The 26388-nt window shown below is 41.7% G+C and overlaps 1 protein-coding gene across 1 annotated transcript in view; it reads right to left on the bottom strand.

Annotated features, from left to right (window-relative positions):
* The window catches only part of C5H10orf90 (chromosome 5 C10orf90 homolog), a 139292-nt gene extending 119402 nt beyond the window's left edge, over positions 1-19890 (bottom strand). The window contains exons 1-3 of the mRNA XM_033149423.1: positions 19764-19890; positions 14377-14431; positions 10629-10701 (exon numbers count right to left, since the gene is read on the bottom strand). Of these exons, the coding sequence (XP_033005314.1) occupies positions 10629-10701; positions 14377-14431; positions 19764-19867 (232 nt within the window). The 5' untranslated portion in view covers positions 19868-19890. The remainder of the gene's footprint in view (positions 1-10628; positions 10702-14376; positions 14432-19763) is intronic.
* Positions 19891-26388: the final 6498 nt, after the last annotated feature.

Raw genomic sequence — 26388 nt, 5'->3', positions numbered from 1 at the left:
TTACTTTTTTCAAAATAGCTATAAATAAAGTGGCAATCCTACACACGTTTACCTGGGAGTAAGCTCTATGAAACAAAAGTCTTTTGTATCGATGGACCTTACCCTACCTTTACACACATATGATTGCACTGTAAACCCTTTGACTCTACACTCACCCCTCTAGGCATAAACATTGCTTTACTGCTTTCAGAATATCCCACTAGCCCGTGTGTATTTAGGATTCATTTAGTATTTGGTTAGAGGAATGAACATTGCCTTGCTTTCAGAGCTATGTAAGAGGTAAATTGAATTTATCAATATTGGAATGCCTTTGGGAATGGCCTAATAATAATAATAATAATATTTAATAATATTTATTATTTGTACCCCGCCCATCTGGCTGGATTTCCCCAGCCACTCTGGGCGGCTTCCAACAGAAACCAAATACAACAATATCAAACATTAAAAACTTCCCTAAAAAGGGCTGCCTTCAGGTTTTTTCTGAATGTCAGGTAGTTGTTTATTTCCCTGACCTGTGATGGGAGGGCGTTCCACAGGGCGGGCGCCACTACCGAGAAGGCCCTCTGCCTGGTTCCCTGTAGTTTTGCTTCTCGCAGTGAGGGAACAGACAGAAGGCCCTCGGCGCTGGATCTCAGTGTCCGGGCTGAATGATGGGGGTGGAGACGCTCCTTCAGGTATACAGGACCGAGGCCGTTTAGGGCTTTAAAGGTCAGCACCAACACTTTGAATTGTGCTCGGAAACGTACTGGGAGCCAATGCAGATCTCTCAGGACCGGTGTTATGTGGTCTCGGCGGCCACTCCCAGTCACCAGTCTAGCTGCCGCATTTTGGATTAATTGCAGTTTCCGGGTCACCTTCAAAGGCAGCCCCACATAGAGCGCATTGCAGTAGTCCAAGCGGGAGATAACCAGAGCATGCACCACTTTGGTGAGACAGTCCGCGGGCAGGTAGGGTCTCAGCCTGCGTACCAGGTGGAGCTGGTAGACAGCTGCCCTGGATACAGAATTAACCTGCGCTTCCATGGACAGCTGTGAGTCCAAAATGACTCCCAGACTGCGCACCTGGTCCTTCAGGGGCACAGTTACCCCATTCAGGACCAGGGAATCCTCCACACCTGCCCTCCTCCTGTCCCCCAAGAACAGTACTTCTGTCTTGTCAGGATTCAACCTCAATCTGTTAGCCGCCATCCATCCTCCAACCGCCTCCAGGCACCAACCGCCTCCTATAATTCATCTGCATGTTTTTCGAGACTACAGCCATCTATCTGACAAGCAGCAAGAGGCAACTGAAGAAGAAGCTAAGGTTGCAGGTAGGGATGGCAAATGAATTTGTTCTGCTCATGTTTAAATGTGAATTTAATTAATTTGTGCTTCCTGAACCAATATACAACTAGAAATGTAGCTCTCCACTAAAATTTGCACTTGATGCTTTTTTCCAACTAAAAACTGCATGCACACATGCTCTCTCTCACACAGACTGATATACTAAGGGAAAGTGTGCACAAAAACATGTATATTAGTTAAAAGAACATATTAAAATGCATTATATTAGGGAAAATGGCTTGCAAAAATGCATGCAAGAAGAAAACTGCACAGAACAACGTATATGAATTTTCATGCAAACTTTTTAAAAATAAAAGTTTGCAAAGCGTTGACAAAACTCAGTGAAACTGAAATTGACAAATCAGGTTCTACCTTGAGTAAGAGCACGTGTTGCGGTCGGGGTCTGGCAAGACACTAAATTGTCCTGTGGGAGTGGCTGGACGCTGGCCTTAGTTAGGATTGGGTCAGGCGGAGTTACTGGGCAAAGTTAGATGTAACAATTTGTGATGGACAGGCCAGCGTCCTTTATAATCCTCTGAACACAGGGTGATCCCTCTCTTGGCTTCGAGCTTCGGATCACCCACCCGCCCCCGCCCCCTGTTCTCATAGGCCTCTGCTTTGACCTTGCAACTGCCTGTCATGGGGTCGTCTGCCTTGTGGCAGGGGCCCAGTAGGAATTTTTCCATCTGGCTGATTGGCTGTTGCCATTTGGTTTTCGCCTACTGCAGTAGCAACTTGTCACAACTTGTAAGGAATTCCGTTAAAGGAATCCGGCGGCTCTTATGCTTTGTTCGAACCCCCGGTCGGGGGCTAGAGCCATAGGCAGAGCCCCCGGGACCGCTGGGGAGGGGGAGGTTCCGTCCCCAGCCTCCTTAACTCTCCCCAGCGGCATTCTCCCGACGACGCTGACTGGAGGTCAGCAGCTGTCCAGTCGGACAAATAGTCTGAACCAATGCCTACGCAACCACTCACCTAATTTGTATTTTAAATAAAGTTGTGGCCTAAATTATTGCCAAAAACCCAAACAAAAATTATTGTCTCTGTGTCTAATCTTTGGGGGGTGGCTTGAGGACCTCGACACGCAAATTCATCCATCCTTAACTGCAGATCTGTTAAAAATCTGTCAAATAGAAAAAGTAAACCCCTACTCCTTACTACACATGGTTCGGAGCAGAGTGTAAAACCTGGCTCACATTAAGGTTTTCAAAGCTCCTAATCTCCCAATTATTTTATCTTGCTGTGCCTCCATGTGGCATTCTTCTCTCCTACACTGTCACCAGTCTCCAACTTTAGGAGAAAATAATTATCTGAAAAATGCATTTTTTAAAATACAGTAAATAAATGAATATTGTTAACGTATTCTGAATTCTTTGAAATTCCTAATATCAGATTTAACACTGATTGTGCAGTTGGTTGCTTAAGCTTCTGCAGGCAACATTTTCTAGACTGTGTGCATAGGAAAGCAAATTCCATGGAGTCACTGTCCCACTCTCCATTTGGGATCTCTAGCGGGTGGCGCTGTGGTCTAAACCACAGAGCCCAGGGCTTGCCGATCAGGAGGTCAGCGGTTCGAATCCCCGCGATGGGGTGAGCTCCTGTTGTTCAGTCCCAGTTCCTGCCAACCTAGCAGTTCGAAAGCATGTCAAAGTGCAAGTAGATAAATAGGTACCGCTCCAGCGGGAAGGTAAACGATGTTTCCGTGCACTGCTCTGGTTTCTCCAGAAGCGGCTTAGTCATGCTGGCCACATGACCTGGAAAAACTGTCTGCAGACAAATTTTGGCTCCCTTGGCCAGTAAAGCAAGATGAGTGCCACAACCCCAGAGTCATGACTGGACCTAATGGTCAGGAGTCCCTTTACATTTACATTTACCCATTAACTTTAGCAGGGCACAACAGTAAGGGCAGAGCAGTGCTCATGGACTCCTCTGTCCTTTTCCAGTTTTGTTTAGGAGGGACTGGAAAGCCTTCCCCCAATCTGCCCCCAACACATCCCATTTTAGCCCTTACCAGTATCAGATCTCCATCAATGGTAGGACAAGCACCATGGAGGTCTCTGTAGCAGCAGGGAGGAGGCATCCATTGTTGGATCTCTCTCGCTTTCCATCCTCACAGAAGGAGATCAAACATTTATTATGGCCCTTGATATGCCATCCCATAACTATTGGATTGCATTTTCAGGGATGCTTCACATATTTTATTTTATTACATATATATCCTGCCGTTCCATACCATTCTACTTTTCCAAGATACTGTAGATAGCAACAATAAAGATAAAATACAAGAAAAAGCAAGAGATGAAAAGTGTGTAGGGGAAAAAAAGGTCTTTGCTGGATGTCAGATGAAGACCTCCAGAAAGGGAAAGCTACCCGAGGTTCCCTGTGAAGGCATTCCAGAGCCTGGGTGCAGCTACCCAAAAACACAATCTCCCAGCTCCCTGCCAAATGTGCTTCTTTAGACATCAGTCCTGCATGAAGGCAAATATATTTTGCAATATGAGAAAGGCTATGAACATGTTGTGCTTCAGTGCATCTGCAATCATTTCCAATGCATGCAGGGCTGGCCCAAGACATTTTGCAAAGGATGTTATGATGCTCCCACTTCAAGTACAGTATATAAGCTGGTTGTACTGGTAGCTGAATCAGTGTTGGTGATGGAAAGGCATCTTCCAGTGTGCTCGATGGAAGCAGGATGCATGACAGGCCTGTGGGACATAGGGGAATGGCCAGGGTTCAAGATGAATGGTTGTGGAAGAGGAGGTAGCAGCAAAAGGCCTCACTGAGCCTAATGGACCTGCACACATGTACATTACATTGAAAAATGGTACATACACAGCTACTGTTACATTGCATTTGCAGTCTCTATGAGTAGGATCTAACATATGTAACATGACATTTCTTTTAGCTGGGGCTATTTATACAACTGCATTCCAAAAACCATTCCATTACTATTTATTAGCACCCCCGCAATGAATCAATTTGCTCTCCATCCTACCAACAATATACAATATCTTTCTAACTTTGGATACTTAAGTTATTCTGTAGCATTATTTTTTTACACTATATTATATACACATACAGTTTTTGCGGAAGAGGAGGGAGTTAGGGTTGTATTTTCAGCAGAAGCAACAAAGCAGCATTTTGACGTCGTTGGTTTGTATCACATGAACCTCTTATGGGGTGATGCTTGTTTTGGAATAATCACTCACAAAATGATCATTTTGGCATATGAGTCCCAGAAATACACACCATTAGCTCATCAGAAACTCTTTCCAAGCAGCGCACTATTATTAACATTTCATTAAAACAAGCAATCAAGCTGTAAATAACAGGAGACTTTTTAATGACTTGTGTACAATAATTCATTCTCTTAGTCTCTCCAAACTGTTTGTAAAAATGAACCAGCCACTTCTGAAGCTTAATCTTTGAAAGTTGGAGGGGGGGTTGTTCTAAGAATTCACACACACGCATACACATTTTAACTGCACTTGTTCAGCCTATGGGGAAATGAGTCAGAGAATTTCCTTTTTTTATAAAGGTAAAAAGATCAGCTCTGTACAGCTCAGTAATAATTGTCTTCCAATATGCTCAGTCACCTACACCCTTTAATTAAATCTTACAATACTCTGGAGGAACTAAGACAAGGATCTCCTTGAAATTTACAAAAGGGTAAATTGAGACTTGGAGAGATTAAGACCCTAATCCTAAACATACCACTTGATTGGCACTTACAAATTCACATGACCATCTTTTAGGTAATGTTTGTACAGTGAAGCCACTGTGAGATTACTTTTGTCAAAATGCCCTGAAGATTGGAAGATTCTGATACCACACCTCAGGCTCCAGGTGAGGGGTGCCACTTCTTGATTCAGTTATAATGGTTGCTGCTTAACAGTTTTCTGCTTCAAGGAGCAGCATTCAAGAATGTTGTTTCCTGCCACTTTGGCTTTTGTCTGTTGCAAAGAGGGCTCTGGTTTTGCATGCAGGAAGAGCACATTGGTGAACAAAATGTTAAACGTACTGTTAAAACAACAATTTCTGTGCCTGCATATTTAAAGAGGAGGTTGATAGTATACGGTAGACTTGCTCCCATGCCTCCCTGCTCATCCCAAGTCATATAAACATATTAAAAATGGTAATGTAGACTTAGATGTGATATTTCAGACTGGCGGTGACACTAGTTGCACCATGGCATCGACAAGGGGGCTCATTGCCCCTGAAGATAAGGCCTGCTATTTCCTTGTGGCCTTTGGAAGATGTGGTCTTGTCCAGACCAGAGGTGGATGAAGTGGTGGTTCTGTCCCAGTTATCTAATCATTTTGTAATAGCAAAGGAGTAGGCAATATAGTGCCTTCTAGAGGTTGTAGAATACAACTTCCCTCAGCCACAGTCAATATGTCCAATAGTTGGGAATGGTAGAAGTTGTAGTCAAATAATTAAATATTGGCTATACCACATTGGCTATACTTACATCCCATAAAATTCCTGTTTTCAAGAACCACAAGCGGAATGCTTATAGGTGTGTGGGGTGGGGGAATAGTGCACTCTTATGTGTGACAAAGATTAAGTTTTGCAACAGATGCCCAAGGGTCAATGTCCTTTCAACATACTCCTTTGTACTTGGGATACACAAGAGGTAGAAGAGGAGTCACTTACCTCATCAGTTTGTTGGCCTTTTCTAGTGAAACTCATTTAAGGAAACTAATATGGATTATTCAAACAAGCTTTCCAACACCCTACAGCATGTGTGGGTGGGTGGGGGTGGTAACTTTTGGCCCTCCAAATATTGCTGAACTACAAATCCTATCAGCCCTAGCAAACATGGCCAGTGGCCAAGGGTGGTAGGAGTTATACTTTGGCTACATCTGGAGGGTGAAAGGTTGCCCATACCAGCCCTACAGGCAGTGGCAGACATGGTACCTCAAATTTCAATGGCACCCTGTATGATGCCAAATTCTGGCATGCACCCCCCCCCCATGTCTCTCACCTTCTATTGCTCTTTTGTGGTGCCTGCTGCAGTGCCCCAGAAGCTCTGCACCCAGTGACTGAACCAGTTGTACTCCCCTAGTTCTGCCTTTACTATAGGAGGGGACCGACCACCCATCTAACTAGAGTCAAAATTTACTCCCAGTGCCTAATAGAGCAAGTTATTATTATTCATTGACATAAAGGGAATTGTAATAGATGTAATTCCCATTACTGCTTTCAGAAATGAATGGCATAAAGCTCTTTTACCTGGTAGATTGCCAGATCTAAGTGCAGCTATACCTCACTCTGATCTGGGGAACAAAATGATGTGAATTATAAAATGAGTCATTACTTCAGCATAAGGATTCTTGGACCAATCAGCTGTATAATGCCTTGCCTTTCATTCTGCACATGTAACGTATGTGCAAGTGAAGCTTCCTAAAGGAAGCTGAACTCTGTGTGCCTATTCATGGGAAGCTGCATTCCTCAAGATGTTAACTCAATCTGTGCAATACATTATATAATTACGAAAAGTAGGCCAGAAATTATATCCACTATTCTGAGCACTGCGCAGGCCTTTGTCTTTGGGGATTTAGCAAATGGGAAGCAGCACAAAAACACGCAGTTCTTTCAAAAGTTGGACTATTGCAGACTCTGGGTTTTTCTGGTACTGGAATATTTCAGGAGTTCAGCAATGTCAAAGCCATGTTTGGAATTAATGTCAGGCTTGCCTGGCAGCAGAGTAACAGAAGTCTTACTGAAAGACTGCAGAAAAAATAACTGATAGAGTGACGTGCTCACCAGTACTTCCTAAGAAAACTGGGCTTTTGCATTTTTTTTACTTAAGTATGTAGACCTAATTGCTACAGCAGGTATTCAGATACAACACAGCCTGCTGCATATCTTTCAACATACCTACATTTACACAAACCATTGCTAGCTCCTATCTTAGCATTAATTTTTATTATACATGTGTCACACTTATAGGAATTACCTCAGAAACATGAATAACTAGGATTTAATTTTTCGAACAAATTCTAGAATAGTAGCTATGTTTGTCTGTAGCAGCAAAACGATAAAGAAGGTTATGGCACTATTGGCTCATACAACGGGTAGGATGTATGGCAGCCCATGTCTGGAGTGTTGTTTTTTACCGATTCTCCACAAAAGCAACTAAAAAATGGGAAGGGTTGGGGTTTTTTTCCCAATTTGGCCAAAAAAGCTCAACAACTTTTCACTGTTTGGAATACCGCAAGCCTACCAATGGGACCTACTCCCAAATAATTATTCTGTAGAACAACAGCATAGGATCTGCTGCATACAAAAAGACTGTCACATGGAGACTCCTTAAAACTACATTCATGTCACAACTGCTCTGTTCAGTACGTTACCTATGTACAGCAGCCTGCTACATATATTACCAGTAGCTGCCATGCAGCTTCCACCACTGTTTCTACCTTCACACAGGAATGCTCTGCTTGACAGCAACTGGTCCACACAATATGTCATTGACTTGCGACACAGAACAGGTAATGAGTCGTTATCTTATTTGAATGATCATTTTTAGCCTATAGCAGCTCCTAACTAATAAAGACTATGGGTGAATTCCAATATACAGCAGCCACAAGATAAAGCCTTTATGCAAACACATTATGCAGTAGCATCACCAATTCAATTTGGTTCAAATTTTAAAACAACCCTACCTAATTCATACTTCCCAGAACAAAACATGTACTGAAGCACTAGCTACCCTTCAGAATTCATAGTTCTCCGAATTTTGTGATGTCCAACCAAATAATGTGTAGAACAATGCATATATTGGGGGGGGGGGAGGTGAATGCTACTTAAAATGCTTAGTTAAAAATGCACATATTATTTAAATTGCCTACAAAAGCATTGCATTAGAGAAAATTGCATACCAAAATGTGTATATTAGGAGAAATTCACACCAAAATGCCCACAAGTTCTCACGGGGACTTAAAAAGAAACCCAAACCACTGCAGAAATGTGTAGAATTGAACTTAAGACTAGAAAAATAAGAAACTGAGAGAAACTGAAATCGACAGATTTATCTACCCCTACCTATGTTATTCAGCTCGTGTTCCTTCTGTAGGTATCTCATTTGAAAAAGACAAATGATCCCTTACTGAAGTCCAGGTATCTCAAAATGACTGTTCCTTGCACACAAAGGGGGGGGGAGATAGTTCTCCAAAGCAGACCACACTCTGTTAACTTTTAAGAGCCAGAGGACAGAACTGAGGCAGTCTCTGTATATCCAGCACACCTTCCTGTCCTCCTGCTGCTATGTTTATTCCAAATTAATTCCTACATGAGCCTCTGAACTGAGAGATTTCATTAACTTAAAAGGAACACATGGCTACACATAAGACAGTTTGGCACACAGACCTTCAGCAGAATCTCATTAAAGACACAATCTTGATTTGCGAATAATTTATACTGACATCATCACCGAAAATAATTAATTATATGGCTCTAATTTCAAAATTTAACCTAACGCAGTGTGGGTGGGTGTGGCTTCTTTAAAGAGAGTATGTAAGATCAGAAGACCTCTGCTCCAGTCTGACCAAGCTGTGCATAGCTGGGCAGCACGTGCATTTAAATAGCCTGAGTGCAAATTCAAAATGATTTTTTAAAAAATAAAATAAAAAATATTATAATTAAATTTCTATACTGCTTTTTAGCTGAAGATTACAGGGAGGTTTACAATAAAAAGACACAAAATACCTTACTTAATAACAATACTCCCCAGTGTTCTTATTTACAATAAGACATATCCATTTTTAGCTTTATATAATACAGGGCAAAAAAATAAAGGAAGTCTTCCTTCTAATACTAATCCAAGACCTATTTAGAATAAAAGCATTTGTATGCCACTTGCTCCTTGCTGAAAATGTTTTACCTTTATTATCTCATTTACTACAACAAACCTGAAATACAAGTCAGCATTATTTTTGTTATTAATAGTTTATAGAAGTATTAATAGTATATAAAATTATTAAAAAAAACTTTTTTTATAAATTCCCATAACTTTATAGCATTCTGAAGCAGCTCAAGATTACTTATTTACTATAAAACAAATGACAGCCAATCTTAGAGAAAGTGTTTTTTGTTACTCTATTTAATATATGGCAGTGGACATACAGGATCTGCAACAAAATGTCGCATTATGTAGTGCAGGGGCATCTCTTTATCAGTAACTTATTAAGAAAATGATAGAAAAGAAGAATAAGAGTGACAAGCAACAGACCAACTTTACCAGCAGTGCAGAAGGTGGGGGTGGCTTTTTCTCCCCTAGTCTTCCATTTCTGGGGAAATGGGAGAGCTTTGGATGAGGCTGACCCAAAGCTTCCCACAATCTCCACTGTAATCAGGGCAAACCTTACCATTAGGCAGTGTGAGATGGCTGACTCAGGCAGCTAAATTTTTTGTGTGCCATAAAGATGTACCAGAGATGTAGAAAGCCACTTGTGAGATTTTCTGCCTCAACTTTGCTGGCTCAGGGTTTTATACACCTTGACTTGAGGGTGGTGGTGGTGGTGGTGGCGGCGGCGGCAGGTGCTGTTTACTGCCCTGCCGCATGCAGCCAGTTATCTCAGACAAGTCCTCCCAGCCTTTCCACGCAGGCTGTCTGTGGGGATGGGACAACTTTGAAGAGTGGAACTCCCTCTCTGAGTGTAGACATCCTTCTCCATCCATATATGGAGATTTGGATGAAGGAAATCAGCATGGACCACAGGATTGTACCCTGAATTAGAACAAAATCTAATTTAAAAAAATAAAAAACCCTGTTATTTTAATGGGAGAATCTTTTTAGGCAGTCAAATGTTTTATGACATTAGTCTCTGATGAATTATTTCTATTTTTAAAAGCAGGAAATAATCCTCAGGTTTAAACATTTCTGCTATATTATTAAGTATACTCTGTCCTTAGCAGCTGTTACTGTTTGATATTTGTTCATGCTGTGTGTGGTCAGTACAATGTTTGAGTGACTTGAATATAATAATAAATTATGATCATGATGATATCTCTGTATCTGTTTGGACATACATTCAAAGAAGTATGAAATGTCCAAGATTTCTTTTGATATTACAGCACCACCACACTACCCCCATTTTTTTCATTTCCTTTCCTCTGGAGAGCTTTTGTCTTGCCTGCAAAATTCTCATCTGCTTCACACCTTCTGATTACAATAGGCACAGTATTAGTGGGTAGACTGTACTTCAAAAAGCTTGTCTCATTATTACTACTTAATAACAGGAGAAGTAAATAAATGTTTCAGCAAAAACAAAATCCCCACAGACAGAAAACGATTGTCTTTACCTGAATAAGAAATGATTTCTTTTCTTCTCTGCAGAGGGTGATCTTTTGAGGACAACAAAAATCTCTTGCAAATCTGTGGGAGCAAAAATATTGTTTACTTGCTAGCTTGATACCATTTGTGATATGATGCTCATTTGTTTTAAAAAACGAATAACACCACCTTACATCATTTTACCATTTGGAAACTTCCATGTATCAAATAATAATCTCAGGTTGTATATGTGTAAATAAACTATATATCATAAAGACACCAGGGATTAGAGGATTCTGGCACACCGTTTTAACACCCAAAAATCATAACAATAAGTAGATGCAATCATCATGCACTCGCCTGGCACCAAACGCACTTACTCAACACAGAACAGGTCCTACACCAAAAGGTGCCCTAGGTGAGGAGCATCTTCAGCACCCCACTCTATCTGTTCATTTTTTGAATCCAGCTCCCATCAGCCCCAGCCAGCATGGCCAGTAGTCATTGATTTCTTGCAAACTGCCTTGAAGATGGTTTGGGCTTGTTCGTTTTTACAATCCCATCCAGCAACACCTGGAAGACCACAGGTTCCTTATTCCTGATGCAAAAGAAGCTGGTTTACATGTATGAACTGGCCCAACTCTTTGACTGATTTCTCAAAACTTTCAAAAGTCAAAGTGCATGTAAAAATGGATCCTCTCTATATATCAAATTTTAAAGGACTCATTATTTCTCCGTCTAAGATTCATTTCATCAGTCTCTTTTAATTATAGCATTATATATCATATTATCAACCAGTTCCATTTCAAATATGTCTTCCTCTCCAGTTATCATTATCTTTAGCAACTTTTTTTCCAGGAAAAGCTATTTTAAATTAGGAACATTAACTCACACTATTTTACCTTTTCTTGCACAATAATGTTCTTAGATGTGAATTCACATATATGGAAGTTGTTCTCAAGTCTGTTGTTTGGTAAGAGTAAAATAACCCACGACTGGACATTAGTTGAATGTCAGGGTGAGTGTTCTGAGCAGGTCAGCAATAACTCACAGTGTCAAAACAAAATAAAATTAAAAAATTCCTTCCAGTAGCACCTTAGAGACCAACTAAGTTAGTTCTTGGTATGAGCTTTCGTGTGCATGCACACTTCTTCAGATACAAAGTGTCAGTGAAGTTAACTCTTTATTCAAAAAAACCAAACAGCTCAGGCCTAGGGATCACAGCAACTCTTCCCAGTAGATCTTGTCCCAATGACTGATGTTGCAAGGACTTAAGGTCCCCACTTTCCCACAGCTCTCTAAGTCTCCTCGTCCCCTGGGTCCTCCCAAAGCAATAGGGGACTCAATGTTTTGTCTGTTTCTGCTTCACCCTCTTCATACCTCTGCAGGTTCTGGGAGATCAGGGGAGAAGAGAAGCTGGTCACAACAGGAGCTTCTTCATCAGCCTTCTTCATCTCTGTCCTCTGGCCCCCCTCCTTTCCTGCCTTTGATCCTGGACTGCTCTTGGTCCCAGCCTTTTCCTGCTCACTGAACCCTGTCACCTCCTCAGCTTCCGATACTTCCTCCTCCCAAATCTGCCCTCTCTTTTCTCTCTGAGCACTCAGCATCATCCCACCACCAATCTCCTGGCTCTGAGCCTTCTTCCCTTGGGGGTTCCCCAGCTGGTGCCCCGCACCACTCCTCTGAATCCAGCCAGTCCATGGCATCAGATTGGCTACGAATTACGCCTTGCAGAATCAGCAGCATGGCAACAAAAGTGCAAGGGAATCTGCTGTAATCAAACTCCCATGGAAGCAGAACTCTCCCACTTCACAGCAATTCCCTTTCTGAGCTCCATCTAGTCATGCTTACATCTTGTTTAACTTTGCCAATCTAAAAATAAATCAGCATGAAAAAAGCATTAGATTTTTCATTTAGATTTTTGAATGCTTTTTCTCTCAGAGATAATATCCCTTGTCTGGAATTAAATGGCAGATTCTTCCCATGTTTGCTATGAATAAAGAAGCTGTGGTTCTTTCATCCTTGTGGCCAGTCTCATTTTTGGTTTGTAGTTCTTTATAGGAAGTTTGTAGCTCTGTTTCTACCCCACCCACCCCCCAAATCAGCAAAGCATAATGTTCAAGCAATCTTTCACATGTAAGGAGACATTTCCAACCTGTTTTGATGTGCTGGAAGTGGGCACTTTTAAAAAATGCTGCTGCTAGACTGTGATGAATTGTGTTACATAATCTGTATTTTCCAGGAGTTTTACAGAGACCTCAATAGCTGTTCACCTCAATTTGACACAAAATATGCTTTTCGCAGAGGTGAAATGAAGGCTTTGCAGCCTTTATTTACTTTCATGAAGAGCTGGGATGTATTACACCATTCTAAGTTATTCAAATGGGTTTCCTTCATGCAAAGATTTTTCCTTAGACGTTCACCTAGTATGTATATAGCAGACTAAGGACAGTTCTTTTGCTGGGTTGCCTCTTTGGTTTGGCAACATGCCAAAATGTATATTAGTACTTAAATATTGTGCATAATTCACTAAACACAGTGCAATTCTGTATATGTCAATTCAGAAATAAGAGAGCACTTCCATTCTTAAAAGTAGTTTTGTCCAGAGAGAGATGCACATACATATATATAGGAGAGAGAGGTGCTTATGTATATGAACCAATATAATTGTATGTTAAATAATGGGCAGGCCAACCACCAATGGATATAAACTGAGATAAAATGGAATTCTTTCACATTAATTCCACACTAGCATGACCTCTGCAAGCAAGGTGTCATTAACTGCCTCTCTCTCTTTCAGACTATTTCATTTTAATTTGCATAAATTGGGATTTAACGATGGCTCCCCCTATTTAGTAGCAATAATTAAAAAGCATTCAAAATGATCCCAGGGCATGCAAAATGAAGCAAAACATACATGCTTCAATCTGGAGCTCACTTTGCTCATGTACAGCTGGAATTCTGGCACATTCAGCTCCCCTCCCCATTAACGTCAATGAAGGCAGCAGGCCAGCATGTGCAAAGAACTGCCCGTGAAGCCTCTCTTGAAATTAACATGGGCAGCTTGTGAAGACAGTAGAGCTCTGTATGTTCATGCAACAATAAGAAACTGCTAGATCAGTGGCAGAGGTGTAGGAAGCTGCTCAGGCACCCAGAGTGGCAAACACGATGTGCACCTGGGAGCGGGGCATCGCTACATAGCATGCATGCGCAGTGTCACTACATACGACGCATGTGTCACTATGTAGTGACGCTGCGTATGCGTGCTATGTAGTGGGTTGCTGGCGGTGGCGGCAAACCGTGAGCAAGCCACAGAGCAAGGCTTTTCACTGGGCAGCTTGGGAAGCGCCATTGCCCCACCACCCGGTAAAAAGCCTTGCTCCGCAGCTTGCTCACTCACCCACTCGGCGCTTTGCTTCCTTCCTGCTCAGACTGCGGGTGGAGGCGAGGGGTGGGCCAGGGATGGGCGTCAGCGTCCCAAGAGAAGCGTCCCCTCCTGCCCCTCGCCTCCACCCGCAGCCCAAGCAGGAAGGAAGCAAAGCGCCGAGCGGGTGAGCAAGCAAGCTGCGGAGTGAGGCCTGGGGAAAGGGGGAGAGCTTTGCCATTTTGCCAGCGGCCTGGATGGCCTGATCAGAGGTTCCCAAACTTTGCCCCCTCCTTGAAAATTGCTGAGACCACATAATGATTTATTTTCCTGCCTATTGTAGCAATTGTAATGCACTGTGCTAGATGCTGAATGCTTTTTAGACATCTTTTGCCAGACATACTGTGGACCACCTGAATGAAGTTCACAGGCCACCAGTGCTCTGCAGACCACAGTTTGGGCACCCTTCTGGTAGAAAAAAGAAAAAAGAGAGGATATTATGATCCTCTAACTGTATTTTTTAAACTATTATAAAGAGTTAAAGGACCACTTTTTCTACACAAACATATGTTTAAAGTGATTGAAATTTGTTGCTGAAGGCAGCTGAACAAGACTTCTCTGGCTGTATAAGCAGTGAGTCTCTTCCTTGCAAGGCAACAGTTGCCTACACAGTCTCTCCCATGCCATTTTGATAGGCATTTACCTGACAGTGGAGGAAATAATGGGCTCTTGTACATTTAGATTGGGCTCATAACCCGGAAGAATTTGTGGAACTTGTACCTGCTAAGTTTCCTCTGTAGGCAGGAATATATATATTCTGGAACAGGAATATATACATTCCAAATAAAACGCATTTATTGTGAAATGACAATTTCTTCCTTCATCTTATCTGAAGAGTTGTTCGCACTTATCAAAGGACCGATCTAGTGAAAACTACTGATGACCCTTGAAATGCCTTTGAGAAGTTCAGTGGTTTATAATGTATGGAGAACACAAGATAAAGTTCACAATGAACTAGCGCAGCATAAATAGTGATGAAAGTAGGGGTAGGAAATTTTCAAGATTACATTCTCAGTGGCGTACCGAGGGGGGGCGATGTGGGCGGAGTGCCTCAGGTGCCAGCCTGGGGGGAGGGTGACACTCGGCACCACCATCCTACTCCCAAGCCGCCGCCCGCTTTTAAGGCTGCAGCGTGTGAGCAGCAGCACAGACACCTGTCTGTGCTGCTGCTCGCTCACTGTAGAGTTGGAAGGGACCCTGAGGATCATCTAGTCCAATCCCCTTCAATGCAGGAATATGCAGCTATCTCATACAGGGATCAAACCTGCTGCAACCTTGGCATTATCAGCACCATGCTGTACCAACTGAGCTGCCCAGACTATTCTGTGTGTTTCTGTAAAAGGGAACAAAATGGACAAATGGCAGGTAAAGGGGCACAGGCAGTGAAAGGTGATGTTAGGAGGGGTGCACTATAAGCTATGTGCAATTTATTCCAGGGATAACACCTTTTAGTACTCAGAAGGACTTCTCCATCCCTAAGAAATTGATTAAGATAGCTGCTTCAGCTTCTGAAGCACACCAAAAGTATTATTCAAAACTTTAGCTAATATTCCATATGCTACACTGATTTTATAAGACAACTGGCATTCATAGAACAAAGAGTATTCTTGTAGCTCTTAGTTGCAGTTCTTACTGCATATTTTATGGACTGGATTCCTTTTTTAATATTTCATCACTATAATTAAATTAAGTTCATTTTATGATGAAGATTCATGACTGAAATGTAAAGGAATTATCTAATTTAATGCTGACTACATTCCTTCCTAGTTTCTTTCAAAAATCTAAAGAACAAGTCTTGACTGCCTCCTGAATTTCACAGTAAACGAATCAATGTGCAACTTGCAAAAACTCTGAAATTCTGCTTATTGCATTGATCAGAGAATGAGAGTAAAGAGCCACATAGGAGCTTATCCTAATACAGTGTCTTGCATAATTTATTCCATGTACAATGGAGAGGTTATCAAATTTCACGCGTGTTTACTTTCTGGAAGACAACCACCTGCCTATTTGAAAGAGATGTAGAGTGCAAATATGGTTCAGAGTAATGTGTTTATCTCCTTGACACTTTAATCTTTAAAATCTCACTATTGTCATTGCGTTGTACAATGCACAGTGGATTTATAAGAAACAGTAATAACCTCATTCAAACATGAGATTATACTATATGCATAAACATTCTTTTTCTTCTTCTTTGGCGATCACTCATAGCCGAGAAAGATTGTGTTGACAGAGCCTCCAAAAATAAATGGAAATGGTTGCTATTTGGGGTTTGATCGCCTGTTTTGACTCAGGACCAGATGAAATGTCGGATTAGATGAAATGCCCCAAATCTATGAACACAATTCACCATGAACATTGTAAAACTTAGAAACAAGTGTAGGCGACCTGATTGGGATCAAAGGCCATATAGTGCAATGGAGGGAGAGGAAAATGGCTTTTTAAACTTTCACTTGTGCAACTTCCCAATGAAGCAGGCATCTTTTCCCACTGGAGAAAACAGCAGCTTTGGGAGCACTCTAAATTTGCCAATCACCGTCCCGCCCCATGCATGCAGCTTCACTACTATTACTTGTTATTTATTTATTTATTTAAAGGGTAGGTCCTTTTCATGGATCTTCCATGTCACACCTAGTTTTCGTTGAGATGCTGGCAGAGCAATTTCATGCACATTGACTTAGAAGCACTTTTTACTTTGGGCTCACCCACCACTCCTGTCACCCCATTGTGTATTGTAGCCTAAACCTGAATTGGAGCTGTTTCACTTTGGACTTGGGTAGGGGATTTATGATTGCATGTTCTTAATCATCACCACCTCCCCATATAGAAAACTGGATGCCAGAAGGGAATGTTCAATCTCCATTTCTTACTGACACCTAGTTTCCTATGAAGAAGTACATTTTTTGTATGGAGACTCATACAAGTGGTGTAATTCAGAGACCCGTCAGTGAGCAATGGAGTAGAACAACACAGTTGTGTCCCTATCTCTGCATCTTTTATCTCTTCAGGAGAGAATAAATTGGGGTGGGTGGGTTTGAGCACACAAACCACAGTGAAGGAAAGGTGGTAACAGCTGCCTCCCCCTCCTCCCCATTTTAAAAATCTGAATCTGTCCATAGCTGCTTTACCAGACAGAAGACCACCTTCACAAAAAGAGAATAATGGGACTTCAAGCAATGCATAATTCTACTGTTTGTCACAGTTATTTCTAAAGGGTTTTTCCATAGAAAGGTGGTTTGAGGATTTTATCCTCTAATGGAACTTCCTCAAAATTTCCTTACAAGTAGTACTTTAGGTACAATTAGCACTTTAAGTACATACTCCGTCAGGGTGCTTTCATTTTGCACAAAAGCGTTATTCTAACCATATTCTATGGAGACAAAAATACCTGTTTTCTTCGATGAAATATGCTGACTTTTTAAACCCGCCCTAACAGCAATGAAAACTGCCTCGTTTTATTCTGTGGAATACCTTGTAAATAGAGGGAGTGTGTGTGTCAGTCTGAACCTATTCTATAGTTTGTTACTGTAGTTCATGACATAAATAAAAGGATTGGCATAACTTTAAATATTACAGGAGACCCTCTATTATGAACTTGCTTGACATCTGTACCAGTCTGATCTCAAAATGTGTCCTGGAAGGCATTCAGGAATTTGCTTGAGTTCTTCACACCTTGTAAAGGTCAGCACATGTAAATCAAATTGCCAGTAAAGTCTGTTCAACACCTGAATGGATGCAATCAATATAATGCTGAGATGATTTTAAGACTGGAGACAGACAATGCAACCTATAGGAATTTTAACTTGCTGTTGTTGTTTTGATTATTTTATGCTTGGATTTGCTGATTCGTTTGCATTTTATATTTTGGTTTTATGGTTCTCTGTGTCAGGGCTGACCCATGCATAAGGTGAGGCGAGGTGACTGCCTCAGACGGCAGGATCCACCTGGAGCAGTAGATCCTAATGTTGATGTTTCTTTGCCCCTGCTTGCTCCTGGTGTAGCTCTTCCCTAACCCTTTCTTCCCTGATGGGGAAGGGACTACCATTTTGGGGTCTGCCTCAGGTATCAAAATGTTTTTGGATGGTCCTGCCCATGATAGCAAGCTGACCAGTAGTAACTGTGTGGGGGACACAGAAAAATCAGAGAAGGGGCTGGGGACATAGCAATATCACAAATTTTCCTCATCAGGGAGGCAGCTGAATTTATTTGAAGTGAGTCAAACATACCAAAGCCAGCCAACTGTGTTTTATACTATAAAGGCAGCATTCACTTAGGGAGTGAATGAAATAATGTGGACACAGAGGAAAGTCTTTAGACAAACATACCCCAGTGTACAGTACACAAACAAGCTAACATCCATCTTGTATTAGGTTGGCGGCAGCAGCAGCAGCAGCAGCAGCAAGCTTCTCTTGGTTTTACTGCTGTTTGGGGAGAGTCCCCTCCCAGCTTCTAGGTTGGGTTGGTCTGCTGGTTGGTGGTAATGTATTTAATATTAGTTTCTCTACTCCACTCTCCCCTATTCCTCATTAATTTCCACATCATTTGCTTTGTTTGTGTACTTTCTTTAAACATGTAAACCAAGTGTCGGGGGGGGGGGGGCTTGAGGCTTGGGGCCTGGGGCCTGGTTCATGCATAACCCTGTACTACCTTCTTGATAGCCCTGCCTGGGATCTCCAAGAAGGGCTGGGAAAGACTGAAACTCTGAAGAGTTAGTTTAGAAACTACTGAACTACGTGGACTAATGGTCTGACAATTAAAACACAATTTTATAAACGATAGCAAATGCAAATTATTAAAAAGCTGGAATGAATTGCATAGCAGTTATCTAGACCATCTAATTACCAAATCATCTGCAGGATAAAAAGGGTCACTACTGTCCTCCAAAAACAACAGAAGGCTGGCACTAGGCAAGACTCTCTTGGGAAAGCATTCCTTATTTGCAAAACTAGAATGGAAAATGCACTCTACCAAACCCTCAGTTACTGCCTGAAAAGAGCAAGTTTGAAGCACAGTTCATCTTACAGAACAAGGGGCAGAAAGGCTAGAAAAGGGAAACATTTTTCCTCGGTAAATCAAGCGCAGATTATTTAGGACTTTACAGTCCTACAAGTTAAGTTATACTGGATCTAACAGCTAACTAGTGTAGATGACATAAAATTTGTTCCCTGTATCCAATTCTCATCTGAAGGCATGCCATGCCACTGAATTCTGCACCAGTTGATACTGTCATACAATTTTCTGGAACCTGGAACAGTTACCACAAAACGGAAGATGGACACAAGATCCTTATCTGTAGCCAGTATAGATATAATTGAAAAAATACACTCCTGGTTCTTCACTATAAACACAACCTGCACAGCAGACCCAGATTGAGGTCTTCTGAACCCAGTCCTTCAAAAAGGGCATGAGCCCATCTGAAACAAGCAAATACATGTCCCTGAGGTCAATTGGACCCCTAAATATCATTATCTCCAGCTGTTTTTAGACTACAATTTCCATCATCCTTGATCACTGGTCCTGCTGGCTAAGGATGATGGGAATTGTAGTCCACCCTTGGCCTAGGAGAGCATTGTTATGCTTTACTTGTTCAACTTCCAGTTGTAGCCCAGCAACATTTGGTGGGCACCACATTGATTAAACCCAGACAATAGATTGTCTACCGGCATGACTTCATTTCCACAGCCTAAAACCTGACTGAAACACATTGCATAAACCATAGCAGTAGCATTTGTTTCACACTTACATCATGCTTTGTATTCCTGTCCGTTCCTTGCAGCCCCTTCCAGGTAGAAATGAAGCGTTGCTGGGCTCTGCTCTGCTTGGGAAGCCAGTGAGTCCCCACGGCATCCTTGATCACCACGTGCTCTTTCACTCCAACACGAAAGAATTTTATCTGGTACCTCTTGACCACACCTCCAGAGAGATACTTCTTGTCACAGGCACTGTTTTCCGAACAGTGTATGCTACTGTGGATCTCACCGTTAATGAGGTCTGCTGCTTGAACAGACATGGCTTTGTTCTCTTCCTTGGGTGTTGAAAGGCTGCTTAAAAAGCCGCTGCTGTTCAAAACTTTCATTCCTCAGAAAACGTTTCCAAACTGTGGAGGTCTGTTAAATCCCAAAACATGAAAGTGAATATGTAATGTAAAAGCCCTGGGTTGCAGCCTTATTATGCTGTTCCAGGAAGACCCTTCAGATCCTGAAACGTTCTCGATTTCATCTGCTCACTTGCCGTCTGGCCCCATTGTTCAGCGGCTATCAAGTAACTGAAAATCGACCTCTGGTTTCAAAGTAGCTCTTTTAGTTCACATAAAAGCAACACGTCCTTAAAACAAGGTGTCCCAGACTAGATGTTTCAGCCCCAGAAATGGATGTTTCAGCCCCAAGCTCTTGAATCCGAGTATTTTTAATGATCCTCAGAACCTGTAATGTACAAAAAATATTTGTAAAAAAATCCAAAGTAACTGATAAGAGTACAGGATTGCAGACACCATTGATAGTCATTTGTGATTAACAAAATAAGGTTATTAATTATTATTTATTTTAAAGATTTCTAAGCCCACACTGTATCCTGGTGGATTCCACAGTGGTGTACTATTTTTATCTAAATTAATAAAATAAAATAAATAATAAATCACATCATGCATTCTTCATAATTCAATAAAACTGGGATACAAAAAAACCCTATAACCCATGCAGAGGCAATGAAACCAATTTAAGATGCTTGGGCAGATAATAATGTATTAACATTGTACCAAAAATGTTGTAATGTCAGTGACAGTCAAATATCTTTGGGCTGCACTGAGGCAGCACTTTATTCTGTTTTCCTGGCGAGTCCTTACCAATTTCCATGTTTTATGTGATCCTTCACATGGCATAGAAGCCACTTCTGAAAGGCTAGTGGAACCTATTGGAAGTTTAGCACTCATTTCCATGTTAAATGTTTCCAGAAAAAAAACATCCATTTGCAACCCTGTTAACTTGGAAAATGGCGAGACTTTTACATTCCATGTGATGAAATTTGGGGCAGTATCCTAGTATACAGTTCCTTCCCACCAGGCCTTTGGAAGAGATTGATTGGCTGGAGCATAATGCTATACAAACTTCCTGTACATTTTCAAGCTCAGTCTAGGGTGATATGTGCAGAGATAGATGTTTCCCTCTCTCATGGAACTTTATTACTTTTATTTATATAAGGCATCTATAACCTGTCTTTTAGCTTAGAAGGCTTTTAGAGTAGATTATAAGAATCAGTAGTAAGAGGGACCCTCTCATCAGGCTTACAGGCTAAAAAGACATGACACACGAGGAAGAAGGAATGGGAGGGAGGAGGGGGAAAGCGAGCTCAAGAAAGCGAGCTCTTAAATTGCGGTTCTTACAATACAGCTATAGTATAGAGTTCTTCTGTCTATGAAGATTCTGGCTGGAGCAAAGCAGCTGACTGTCTGGGCCACTCAATGGCTTCTGGTTGTTCCATTGCAGGCATAGCTTTTACCTATCTTGCACCTGATGTCATAGCTGAATTAAGAGGCCTGCAATCAGAAGTCCCCTACTACTGCTGTATATAATTTTCCCTCCCCATCCTGTTCTATATAAACCCTCTCTTCCTTCAGCCATCTCTGATCAATGTGAATTGTAAGGATATATGGAAAGTAATATGTCCAAACGTCAAGTTTTAAACACATTTACACTGAAAAAAACTTGCAGTGATTTTAAGAAGCTCACTTCCAAGTAAGTATGCCTAAAACTAGAGTTTGAACCCTCTAGGGTTTTGTGACATTAGCATCATTGGGATTGTTATCAAAGTGTCTGTGCTTCTTTTCAATGTCTAAACAACCTTGGGGTGGGTCACGTCTTCCAGGAAAATAAATGGAGGAAGAAAGAACCAAGCACATTACTGCTTCTGCCTGGCCAAGCCCTAAATTTCTCAGGAACTAGTTGTTTAATGTTATCATAAAACAATTGTATTGTTAGCAATTGCAGCTGTTTTGTAGATAATCAACATAAATGAGCTCCAATCACTCTCATTTAATGCCTAAGGAATTAATTGATTTTTCTTGTGTGTGGTGCATTTAGATATGCAGTAGATGATATGCATTAAGGTATTTAAAGAATAAACTCTTCAGAAAGAAAAGAGGGAAAAACCATAGACACATGATTCCAGAATTTCATGTCTGTGAATTGTTAATCTCCTTATAATGAGATTAACATTTACAGCCATGAAAGATGTTCTACTGTAGGTTATGCCGTGTTTCTGAGCTTATCTGCAGGGGGTTGCACAGATCCAATAAAGCATTCAGCAGCAATAAAACAGATTACAGTGAAGTCATGAATTTGTAATTTGATTCCCTTTGGGGCAGTGATGATAGCTATTTTCTTTATTTTCTGGACATTTTTCTTTATACATACAACATTGCAGGTGAGTCAGCTCCTGTTTTAGGCTGCCTTCTTCAAAGAAAAGGGAGATTCAAATAGCCTTCTTCAAGCAGAAGCAGAATTTATAGGCTGGAGTTCCCTTGGGCACAGCAGTTTCTTATTGCTAGGACAAAATAAAACAGTGGGATTAAGAGCTGCCATAATGGATATTTTAAAAGCCATCCAGACAATAACAATGTAAGGTGTTGTGTTCTGATTATTGTTCTTGCAGAAGATGGCCTATCAACTGTGGTATGGTAAGTAGTGTTCTACAGACCACCATAAACAGTTCAGCAGCGAACAGAGAAGGGGAACTAAATCCACAACTAAGGATAGGAAAATCAGTTTGTTTCAGTTTGTCTTGATTTCTCATTTTTCCAGTCTTCCGTTCAGTCCTCCACATTTCCACAAAAGTTTGCTTTTTTAAAGGCCTCATGAAAATTTGTCAACATTTTAGTGCAAATTTCTCCTGATGTATGCAATTTTGCCTAATACCTGTGTATACATTTTTGAAATTTTTTTTATCCTAATGCATTTTTGCATGCAGCTTTCACTCACATATGTACCTGTAGGCACACATTTTGCCTCAGTAAATGCAGTGATGTTGTGTGGGCACTTCAAATCTTGCATGCCCAGGAGGCATCAATTTCTGGAGTCCAAACCTAATGAGATAAAGGACATATGTTATTGGATTGCCTGTCATTATTGTTATTTTTAATGTAAAAGCAGCCATGAGGATGAGAGGTCCAAATTTGCTTGGAGCAGCTTTGTTGCATGAGAGGGTTAATCCTTTCTCCCTGTACCATTTACCTGATGTAAATTGCCCCCCTGCCTTCAATGTGCTATTAAAATATGCAGGAATATATGATACGTAAAATGAATCATGGAAGGAGAAGAAGAGAAATCTTTGGCTCTGAGGCATAGGGAGCAGCACTGTAGGAGGCCAAGGCAGGCAGGGGCCCACAGCCCAGCTCCTTAGCTGGCCACGTGGGGCTCACTAGCTCTGAGAGGAGGTGTGTGATTCCTCAGCTAGAGTGGGCTCAGAACAGGTGAGGGTCACTTGCCTCATCAAGTCCAGATGCTGCAAACAGCATACCCAGTGTGAAAGGGAAGCAGAGCCGAGGTGCTGGGTCTGTTCAACTGCTCATGTTGATGGAGCTTGGATGTTCCTGAACCTCCACGGGACTGTGCTTTAGGTTTGACTCTAGGCTGTATCCTGACTGTGGGACTTGGTTACTTGGATTGACCCTGGATTGTGTTTCCTGAGCTTTGCTTGTGTGGCTTGATCCTGGGACTTTGGACTTGACATCAGTGCTGTCAAGTATCCCGTTTTCCCGGGGATTCTCCCTTATTTTAAGCAGTTTCCCGCTGCTCTCCCTTATTTTTTATTTCCCTTAAATTTCCCGTTTTTAATGGAAGCAGCTCCTCCCCTGCTGGCCAGGGACTGGGTGGGAAGACCTCGCTTACTTGGAGAGAAAAGCCTCAGCCCTCAAAGCAAGTGGGAGCCGTTTCCCGTGCTTACAGGAGGGTGTATTCCTCCCCCTGCATCAGCCCCTATCTGTTGCCACCGAGCCCCTCAGCTGGCCAATAGGGTTAGCTGGCGGGCGGAGCCTGGGTGCCTTTGAGCAGCTGCTGCTTCCTGTCCTGTTTTGATGGGATCAGACAAGAAGACGATGGGGCTCCATTGCGCGGAGCACATGGCTGCCCTCCTCTTTGCTCCGCTCCGAGCCCACTTGGAGTTTACATTGCTGCTCCGCCCACTTTTGCTTCTGGCTCCACCCACCACTGACATGTGACTGTCACCGGGATAGGTGAGAATGCTGATCCCGTATTTTCAAATCCGAAACTTGACAGCTATGCTTGACATACTCACTTGCTGCCAGGTAGGCCAGGGCTTCAGAACACAGACAATCCCACTGTTGCAAGCATAACAGCAGAGATTATTTCATGTGTGACTTAAAAATTAGTTACTAGCCGAGAGGGGGGTGGGAGGATGTGTGACTTAGCAATCAGTTGGAATGGCCTAGTGCGCACTGAGGTAAAGGGTGCTCTGATTGGCTGGGTGGTTGTGAGGGAACTTTTCCACTCTGTTTGGTTGAATTATTTATTATTTCTTGAAATTATATCCAGTCCTCCCTTCTGAATGAGCCCAGGGTAGCAAATGAATGTTGTCCTGCAATGTACAAAGCAAGAAAGACAAAATCTCTCTGTGCCTTTCCCTTCAAATTATATACTGTTTTCGCTGAGTTTCCTCAGGAAATCCTGTTATCAGGATTTGTCTCTCTGGACTTTTGTTTATTTAAGTGGCTTTACACTCTCTCTTGTTATACTGGGGCCTGTGTGATTCCATTCAATCACTGCGTTACTTGAGGGTGAAGTTCACCTCCATGGGGTGTGTGTGTATGGGGGCATGTTTTAATTTTTTTAATAATAATTTTAAAAAACCAAAAACCTGAAAGTCTGTGTGTTTATTACTGGTTGTGATGAAGAGGCTTCATTTATAAAAAGAAAAATAATAATGTGCTGACAGTTGAGGAAAGTGTGAAGTCTGTTCCCATCTGAAAATCCAGCTGTTTAGTAGGTACTTTGTGCATGCACAGAAGCAATGTTTCTCAGACCAGACAATGCTATTGCTATCTCCTCACATACTGCTTTAATGATTTTTTTTTTTACTTTGTTGATTTCTTAACTTGTGGGTTTTTAAATTTCATTTAAAATTTCATTTAAATTTCCTGAAACAGAAAAGCTGACATAATAGAAGCTACGACTGGGAGGAACTAAGGCATTAAGGGAACTGTGGTGTTCTGGGCTTCCTTGTCAGCAGTTTTTGGGGACAATTGACATTTGAGATGGCAACACTAGGAGTTTTGCTATACAGTCATCAGTGCCAGATGTGTAGGATTTCCAAGCCTGTAAAACCAGTCACTTTAAGCAAGTGAGGCAGCATGCTTGGTCCAAGTTGTATGCATCTTATTGTTTCGGTTCATGTGTCAAGAAAAAAAATTCAGAACTGCAGATCAAGAGCCAAAGTACAGGACGCACTAAACGTGCCAAAGTTACCGGTACATATGTATATGAAATGACACATATGTAGGACCCCAAAACAGGACCAGGGCTATGGGGGTTTAACCCTTCCCTTCTCTATCACATTCCAAACAAAATTCATGCCATACCACCACAGCTGCTATTAGCAAATTGCCATTTAATGCTAACAGGGCAGAGACAGTTGTGTAAATATATAAATTCCCCACCGGCTTTCTTCATGAACATTGTAGTGGGGTGGGGTGGTGCTGGTCCAGACTTTAATTTTAACCAAGGCACTGAAAAGGGCCCTGTTTTCACTTCAAAGCCTGGGCTACTCTCCAGAACTTGGGGAGAAGCAATAACAAAAAGAGCTGTCTAAACTGGTCAAACATTAACAATTTAATTTCATCCAGGTCCTCGAAACATAAGACCTAGGCCAGCAGGGCTCAGGAATCTATAAAGCAATTGCAAAGATATGGTGCCTTTGGGCATGCACAGAGCTCTTTGGAGACCAATGTGAAGGGCAAGCTCTGAAGTGACATTGTATGGATCACGCTCTAGCCCTGGGAATGTGGATAAAACAAACATTTCTTTCCTCTTTTTACTGTGTGTCTTGAGTTAGTTCCCAGGATATGTCGAATATATACTAAAGCAGTACTGACATGAAAGTTCAAAAACTTTTTATTGTCTGTAGTAAAGCCTGATGCAGTAAACAGCAGAACATATTACCGGTACACTGGCTGAAAGAGTGGGCTATAGCTAGCAGATGTAGAGATCTAGGTTGTAAAAAAAAAGGGGGGGGAGAAGACTTTCTTCCTCCACATCTCCGATGGAAGAGGATAGTCAAATATTTCCTTAAAAGCCAACAGCAGATATTAAAGCATACATTGGCTGATAGCATTTTATAATTTTAAAAAATGATTGTATTCC

The sequence above is a fragment of the Lacerta agilis genome, chromosome 5 (assembly GCF_009819535.1).
Source record: "Lacerta agilis isolate rLacAgi1 chromosome 5, rLacAgi1.pri, whole genome shotgun sequence".
NCBI lineage: Eukaryota > Metazoa > Chordata > Lepidosauria > Squamata > Lacertidae > Lacerta > Lacerta agilis.
This window is presented reverse-complemented; position numbering and strand designations above follow the sequence as displayed.